Source organism: Entelurus aequoreus, linkage group LG26 (assembly GCF_033978785.1).
Source record: "Entelurus aequoreus isolate RoL-2023_Sb linkage group LG26, RoL_Eaeq_v1.1, whole genome shotgun sequence".
Lineage (NCBI taxonomy): Eukaryota > Metazoa > Chordata > Actinopteri > Syngnathiformes > Syngnathidae > Entelurus > Entelurus aequoreus.
This window is the reverse complement of record NC_084756.1, coordinates 22,950,902-22,959,926: the sequence shown is the minus strand read 5'-3', so window position 1 is coordinate 22,959,926 and position 9,025 is coordinate 22,950,902. Positions and strand designations below refer to the sequence as shown.

Below are 9,025 nucleotides of genomic sequence, written 5' to 3'. Positions count from 1 at the left end.
GTTACATAGATGTAACATACGTGTTGCGTTACACATCACATACATGTCATGTGTATGGTGGTCTTCATATGTCACCTATTAGTGCAAATAACCAGCAAAGCGTCCAAGAACACAAACAAGCTCTCTATAGACTACAAGTGGGCGGCACCCTCCTGTACCCCAAATTCCACCGTCGCAGTGCCCGATCTGTGCAGGGTCCATTTTGGTCCAGTGTTTGTAAAAATAAAAAAAAAAGGCCAGCCATGTCCTCCATCCTTCATCCTTGGCTCTTTAGGCTGCGTCCTGGAGGGACGGTTTAACTCCTGCTTCCTTTTCCAGATCCCGCCCAGGAAAGCCTACTGGAGCCACTTGGGGACCGGCACCTGCGTGGAGGACAACGGAACAGATTGAGACCTCGGAAGCCGTCGTGGGGGCCGGCGGACTTACCTTCTTGAGCTGCATGACGTTGCTCCCCCTGATGGAGGCCAGCAGTTGGTCCCTGGAGTTCTTGCAAGCACCTCGGCCCTTCCCGTCCAGGCTCCTCCGCGACACCGGAGTCAGGGAATTCCTCAAGGAGTCTACTTCCAGCATGGGAGGCGCCGGGGGTGGGAGACCTCCCCCAGGGGGCGGCGGGGGTGGGAGACCTCCCCCAGGGGGCGCCGGGGGTGGGAGACCTCCCCCAGGGGGCGGCGGGGGTGGCGGTGGCGCCCCGACACTCCTCTTGGGGCTCAGCTTGGGCGAGGGCATCGGTGAAGCCATCGGGGACGGTTTAGGGGAGCTTCTCAGAGATCCTACAGCGCCCACCTTGGGTAGCTCCAGCGACTCCTTCTTGTCACCGTTGCTGCTCTGCGCCTGCTTCTGCTCCTGCAGGCGCTTCTGCCGCTGCCGGTCCATATTGCGGCTGAGGATGTTGGTGGTGGTCATCCTGGGCCCGGCCAGCTCGAAGTGGTAGCCCAGTTTGAGCAAGGTGGTGTTCTCCTTCAGGATCTTGATCATCTCCATCTCCGTCTTGCCGCCGCAGATGTGGCGCTGGTTCTGGAAGCGCAGCTCGGTCAGGGTGGCGTTGTGCTGCAGCGCCTGGATGAGCGCCAGGATGCCTTTGCCGGTGAGATGGTTGGAGTCCAGGTTGATGCTGGTGACGGTGGCGTTGTGGCGCAGCGTGCCGGCGACGGCGTAGGCCACGTGGTCGTCGGCGCGGCAGTTGGCCAGCGCCACCTTCTTGACGTGGGTGTTGCCGCGCAGGGCCTCGGCAAACTCCATGAGCGTCTTGGTCTTGATGACCTCGGAGTTGTTGACGTTGAGCTCCACGAGAGACGGGTCGTCGTGTCGGAGCTGCTGCATCAACTCGTCGAACATGCTGGAGTCTTCGTCCTCGTCCTCCTGCTCGTTGGTTTTGGCGTTTTGGGCCACGCAGTTGGCGAGTTTCTCCCCGGTTTGGACTTGAACATTTTCCGTCTTCTTCTCTGTCACGTGCTCGCTGTGGTTGAGCAGTTCTTCTGCATCCGGTCCAGCTTTCTCCTCCTTCTGGGAAACTTGTCGCTCCAACTTACGAGTAATCATCTTCTCTTCGGCTTTCTTCTCTTGGTTCTCCTGGGCTTTGCTCTGCTTCTCCAACATCCTAGAAACTAAACCCTGCGTCCTAAAGCTCTCAGACCGCCGCTCTCTGTCCTTCCCGACTTCCTTCTCACTCTTCTCTCGAAGCCTGGAGATAATGTCCTTGGTTTTGCTGTCGTCCCTCTTCCTGCAGTCCTTCTCCCTGCCGCTGTCTTCCTTCTTCTCCTGTAACTTGGAGACCACGTCCCTCGTTTTGCTGCCGGTGCTCTCGCGGTTTTCCCTCCTGTCCCTCGTCCTGCTGTCCTCACTCTCTGCGCTCTCCTGCTTCATGAATCTTTCCGAGAGACGACCTCGCTCCTGTTTCAAGACTTCCGGACCTACAGCGTTCGTGTCTGCTGGTCTTCGGACTTTCCCATCTTGGTTGCCCTCCTGGCTCAGGCCCATCTTCCTCAGGTGTTCCTGCTTCCGACATTCCTTCTTTGGCTCCAGCTTTGAAAGGGTGACAAATATACGCATCTTTAATCCAAAGTGAAAACAGAAACCAGAACCAAGTTTCTTTCACACAGCCTGTTGACTTTCCCAGCTTTAGAAGAGGTATCAGAGCTGTAACAATACCTACATAAGATTGTTTGTTTTTTTTACACACATTTTTGTCAAAGGTTTGCAGAAACCAGAACCAAGCCCTTTGCACACAGCCTGTTATTTTTCTGGATGTTCATATTGAACCAGCTTTAGAAGAGGTATTAGAGCTGTAACGGAGGCGTGACAATTAGAGATATTGTTGGCCTGCCGATATTATCGACCGATAAATGCTTTAAAATGTAATATCGGAAATTATCGGTATCTGTTTTTTTACATTTTTTTTAAATTTATTTATTTTATTAAATCAACATAAAAAACACAAGTTACACTTACAATTAGTGCACCAACCCAAAAAACCTCCCTCCCCCATTTACACTCATTCACACAAAAGGGTTGTTTCTTTCTGTTATCAATATTCTGGTTCCTACATTATATATCAATATATATCAATACAGTCTGCAAGGGATACAGTCCGTAAGCACACATGATTGTGCGTGCTGCTGGTCCACTAATAGTACTAACCTTTAACAGTTAATTTGACTCATTTTCATTCATTACTAGTTTCTATGTAACTGTTTTTATATTGTTTTACTTTTTTTTATTCAAGAAAATGTTTTTAATGTATTTATCTTATTTATTTATTTACTTTTTTTATTTTTTAAAAAGGACCTTATCTTCACCATACCTGGTTGTCCAAATTAGGCATAATAATGTGTTAATTCCATGACTGTATATATCGGTATCGGTAATTAAGAGTTGGACAATATCGGAATATCGGATATCGGCAAAAAAGCCATTATCGGACATCCCTAGTGACAATACCTACGTAAGATCGTTTGGTTTTTTTACACACATTTTCGTCAAAGGTTTGCAGAACCCAGAACCAAGCCCCTTTCACACAGCCTGTTATTTGTCTGGATGTTCATACTGAACAACAAGTCCACTTGACTTTTCCAGCTTTAGAAGAGGTTTTAGAGCTGTAATACCTACATAAAATTGTTTTGTTTTTTTTACACACATTTTCGTCAAAGGTTGGCAGAAACCATGACCAAGCCCCTTTCACACAGCCTGCTATTTTTATGGATTTTCATACTGAACAGCAAGTCCACTTGACTTTTCCAGCTTTAGAAGAGGTATATAAACTGTAACGGAGGCGTGACAATACCTACGTAAGATAGTTTTAATATATATTTTTTTACACACATATTCGTCAAAGGTTTGCAGAACCCAGAACCAAGCCCCTTTCACACAGCCTGTTATTTGTCTGGATGTTCATACTGAACAGCAAGTCCACTTGACTTTTCCAGCTTTAGAAGAGGTATCAGAGCTGTAACGGAGGCGTGACAATATTGTTTGTTTTTTTGACACACATTTTCGTCAAAGGTTGGCAGAACCCAGAACCAAGCCCCTTTCACACAGCCTGTTATTTGTCTGGATGTTCATACTCAACAACAAGTCCACTTGACTTTTCCAGCTTTAGAAGAGGTATTAGAGCTGTAATACCTACATAAGATTGTTTGGTTTTTTTACACACATTTTCGTCAAAGGTTGGCAGAAACCATGACCAAGCCCCTTTCACACAGCCTGCTATTTTTATGGATGTTCATACTGAACAGCAAGTCCACTTGACTTTTCCAGCTTTAGAAGAGGTATATAAACTGTAACGGAGGCGTGACAATACCTACGTAAGATAGTTTTAATATATATTTTTTTACACACATATTCGTCAAAGGTTTGCAGAACCCAGAACCAAGCCCCTTTCACACAGCCTGTTATTTGTCTGGATGTTCATACTGAACAGCAAGTCCACTTGACTTTTCCAGCTTTAGAAGAGGTATCAGAGCTGTAACGGAGGCGTGACAATACCTACGTAAGATAGTTTTAATATATATATTTTTTACACACATATTCGTCAAAGGTTGGCAGAAACCAGAACCAAGCCCTTTCACACAGCCTGCTATTTGTCTGGATTTTCATACTGAACAACAAGTCCACTTGACTTTTCCAGCTTTAGAAGAGGTTTTAGAGCTGTAATACCTACATAAGATTGTTTTTTTTTTTTTTACACACATTTTCGTCAAAGGTTGGCAGAAACCATGACCAAGCCCCTTTCACACAGCCTGCTATTTGTCTGGATGTTCATACTGAACAGCAAGTCCACTTGACTTTTCCAGCTTTAGAAGAGGTATATAAACTGTAACGGAGGCGTGACAATACCTACGTAAGATAGTTTTAATATATTTTTTTTTACACACATATTCGTCAAAGGTTTGCAGAACCCAGAACCAAGCCCCTTTCACACAGCCTGTTATTTGTCTGGATGTTCATACTGAACAGCAAGTCCACTTGACTTTTCCAGCTTTAGAAGAGGTATCAGAGCTGTAACGGAGGCGTGACAATATTGTTTGTTTTTTTTACACACATTTTCGTCAAAGGTTGGCAGAAACCAGAACCAAGCCCCTTTCACACAGCCTGTTATTTGTCTGGATTTTCATACTGAACAACAAGTCCACTTGACTTTTCCAGCTTTAGAAGAGGTATTAGAGCTGTAACAATACCTACATAAGATTGTTTTGTTTTTTTTACACACATTTTCGTCAAAGGTTGGCAGAACCCAGACCAAGCCCCTTTCACACAGCCTGCTATTTGTCTGGATGTTCATACTGAACAGCAAGTCCACTTGACTTTTCCAGCTTTAGAAGAGGTATCAGAGCTGTAACGGAGGCGTGACAATACCTACGTAAGATAGTTTTAATATATTTTATTTTTTACACACATATTCGTCAAAGGTTTGCAGAAACCAAAACCAAGCCCCTTTCACACAGCCTGATATTTTTATGGATTTTCATACTGAACAGCAAGTCCACTTGACTTTTCCAGCTTCAGAAGAGGTATCAGAGCTGTAACGGAGGCGTGATAATACCTACGTAAGATAGTTTTAATATATTTTATTTTACACACATATTCGTCAAAGGTTTGCCGCGGTTTTCGTAGAACAACTCGGTTTTTGTACGGCCAAACATTGTGTGTAACAAACTGGTTTGTTGGTCCAGGTTTCATTCTGCGGAATCAAGGACCCAAACCAAGATGTGACTCTGTTTCTGTGCTTTTAAAAAAACATTTTTATATAAGCCACAATGCAGGAAAAAAACCACTATTGAATTCAAGAAATAACTCGTAGAAAAGTATGAAGGTGGCGTCAGCGTGGCTCTCCCCTTCTTGTCTTCCCTATCTACTAATCGCCGTCTTCAATAAAGGCAGTCTTTCTCAAATAGCCCCTGTGGGGGGGGGGCGCGATGCCAGGGGGGGCACGTGGTACCTCATGGAACATGCTTTTTTTGCCGTAGCAGAATATGATGACGCGTTTCCTTTAATTTTAATAAACTTACAATGTTATGCGGAGGTGTAGTTGTAACAATTTTACCGACAAATGATACTATTTATAGTTAGGGTGGAGATTTGGGAGGTGCGAAATTGTACATTTTTCCTAGGGGAGAGTAACAGAAAATATTAGAGAAGCACTGAATAAAAAGGTAAAAGTGACATTAAATGCTCATTTATCCAACATGTATTTCACAGTTTTCTGCATGTAAAACTATACATTTTTACTAGAAAAGTTTTTTTTTTAAAATTATTTAATGGTATCTGAGATTGATGAATTGACTATACCGTATTTCCCGGACGATAAGGCGCACTTAAAATCCTTTTTTTCCCTCAACACTCGACAGTGCGCCTTATAACCCGGTGCGCCTAATGTAAGGAATAAGTTTGGTTGTGCTTACCCACCTCGAAGCTACCTTATTTGGTTCATGGTGTAATGATAAGTGTGACCAGTAGATGGCAGTCAAACATGCGAGATAAGTGTAGCCTGCGCTATGATGGGTCTCAAGTAAACAACGCCAAAATGTTATACTGTATGTTCCATTGAAAATATAGAACATTACACACGGTGCTCAAAAATGTATCAAAATGTTTTAGTACGACATTGGTAAGCTATGAAGCCGCACCGCTTGATATATTGTCGGTGCATTAAACATAGGAGTATTATTATGGCGGGTGTATAAGGTAAGACATTATCTGGCGTTTTGTTTCGCAATATGCAAAATAAATTTTTCTTACCTTCTGGTACCTGCTGATCTGTATTTGAGATCTGCATGAATCCTGAAAAATTGCGCGCGTTCGCGCCGACGCTGTAGTTGATAAGCTTTTTCTTTTTCTCTTTCTCTATCTTCTTGTTATGTGACATTCATCCTCCGCTGTTGCCATTTCTAATATAAAGTAGAGTAAAGTTGTTACTTACATCTGTCAGTAAACTCGCCATGAAAGCGCTAAAACATACCGGTGTAGTGAGTTTACATTATTCACCCAAGGAACTTTAAATATTATATTATATATTATATATTATATTTCCGGCCTTGTTGTTGTTTCTGGATGAGGAGATGCTGCTCCGTTATTGATTTAAATAAAGTCTGAATGTCATTAAAACAGTTAGCTCCATCTTTTGACACTTCTTCCACTCCCGTCCTTGCACGCTACACCGCTACAACAAAGATGACGGGGAGAAGACGCTGCCAAAGGTGAGCCACGTAAATAAGGCCGCCCACAAAACATCGCATTCCAAAGCGACTGTCAGAAAGCGGCTTGAAGATGATCTGTAAAACATCATCTATGCAACATTTTGACCAAAGAACCACCCTTACATGTTATGTAGTGTTTTCAATTTAGAACCTACAAGGGACAAGCGGTTGAAAATGGATGGATGGATGAATAATAATAATAATATGACTCCTTTAAAGCGCCCTATAAGCCTAATATATGAAAAAAGATTAAAAAAGAGACCATTCATCTGCAATGCGCCTTATAATCCGGTGCGACCTATGGTCCGAAAATTACGGTACATTATTTCTCATGGGAACATTATCGATTTTTGTTCAGGTGTCCCCATCCAATATGGATATCAGAAATCAGTCCGATATCAGCAAAAAAAACAATCGTATCTAAAATCCCCCAGTAGAAGCACTGATACAAGCACATTTACATTAACTCGACAGCATCTAAATGTCCACCATTAAGCACACAAGTCTGATATTATCTTGTATGTTAGTGCTATAAGCTACTAGGACCTAGCAGCTACGCAGCACCTAAGCACACAATGGCACACAAGCTAGACATACGTAACAAGTGTTCTTAATTGAACAATATTGCAGTCTAAAACTGCACATTTGTCAATATAAACAAGTATCAAATAATTATTGTCGTCTTCAAGGCAGAAGATTATCAGAACGTATCCAGTAAAAAAAAAAAGTGTCCGCATCGTTCAACTCATGAGCGGAACCTGATAATTGAATAACCACTAGGTGTCGCCAACAACAAAATATTACTTCAATTGAATAAATAATCCAGTTGTTAAACAGGCTAGATTTTTCATACCTACCGTTGTTTTTTGTTTGAGTAATTTCACTTGATCAAAGCTTTTTTTAACATTACCAAATAATACAAGTTTGTTCTATGATTTGTGCTGATATCATATCGGCTTCAATCAATCAATGTTTAGCCCTAAATTACGAGTGTCTCAAAGGGCTGCACAAGCAACAAAGGCTTAATATTGTTATCGGTATAATACCTTTTTTTTTTTACAGTGAGGAAAAGCGCAACTAAAATAAAACTTTAAAAAAAATATATAACTTTTTCCTGAAGAAAGTTCATGTTGTGTTATTTATACACTGTGTGAGTCAAACTGTGTTTGAAGGGCCCTAGGCTTTGTGTGGCCCCAATTTGGTCTTTGTTATTACTTATTCATTATTATTATTATTATTATTAAACTCATGAATTATGAGGCATCCCACCCCAGACCTAACATCATCGCCCCACATAAGCTTTCACTTGGTATGTTTACATACACTAAAACTAATTGACGTAATATGGTTAAAACTAGATTTTTACAATCATTATATTTTTATTATATTATATTTTATATGGAAAAATCTTTGATAGTTTCTTTTTCTGATTAACTGATTCATGTAGAATTATTGGTAATATTACTATATTATTGTATTATTACATTATTTTTATAATTATTACTAGGGATGTCCGATAATGGCTTTTTGCCGATATCCGATATTCCGATATTGTCCAACTCTTTAATTACCGATACCGATATCAACCGATACCGATACCAACCGATATATGCAGTCGTGGAATTAACACATTATTATGCCTAATTTGGACAACCATGTATGGTGAAGATAAGGTACTTTTTAAAAATAATAATAAAATAAGATAACTAAATTAAAAACATTTTCTTGAATAAAAAAGAAAGTAAAACAATATAAAAACAGTTACATAGAAACTAGTAATTAATGAAAATGAGTAAAATTAACTGTTAAAGGTTAGTACTATTAGTGGACCAGCAGCACGCACAATCATGTGTGCTTACGGACTGTATCCCTTGCAGACTGTATTGATATATATTGATATATAATGTAGGAACCAGAATATTGATAACAGAAAAAAATGGGGGGAGGGAGGTTTTTTGGGTTGGTGCACTAATTGTAAGTGTATCTTGTGTTTTTTATGTTGATTTAATTTAAAAAATAAATACAATTAAATTAAAAAAAAAACAACGATACAGATAATAAAAAAAACGATACCGATAATTTCCGATATTACATTTTCAATCAATCAATCAATCAATGTTTATTTATATAGCCCTAAATCACAAGTGTCTCAAAGGGCTGTACAAGCCACAACGACATCCTCGGTACAGAGCCCACATTTTAACGCATTTATCGGACATCCCTAATTATTACTGCATCTACTGGGGGTTAAGCCTCCCCCTGCCTTTAAAAACGAGTGATGCCTCTGTTTTGAACTTTATTCAAGGGTCCTTGAACGCACCACATGCTATAAG

At 41.2% G+C, this 9,025-nt stretch overlaps 1 protein-coding gene across 4 annotated transcripts in view; it reads right to left on the bottom strand.

Moving 5' to 3' along the window:
* Positions 1 to 9,025, bottom strand: part of LOC133643538 (leiomodin-1-like) — a 25,710-nt gene that overhangs the window by 1,856 nt on the left and 14,829 nt on the right. For all 4 annotated transcript variants that reach the window (XM_062038170.1, XM_062038171.1, XM_062038169.1 and 1 more), the window contains 2 exons: positions 427 to 2,022; positions 1 to 362 (listed from right to left, as the gene is read on the bottom strand). The exon at positions 1 to 362 is cut by the window's left edge and continues 1,856 nt beyond it. In XM_062038170.1, coding sequence (XP_061894154.1) covers positions 336 to 362; positions 427 to 2,022 — 1,623 coding nt within the window. In that variant the 3' untranslated portion in view covers positions 1 to 335. The remainder of the gene's footprint in view (positions 363 to 426; positions 2,023 to 9,025) is intronic.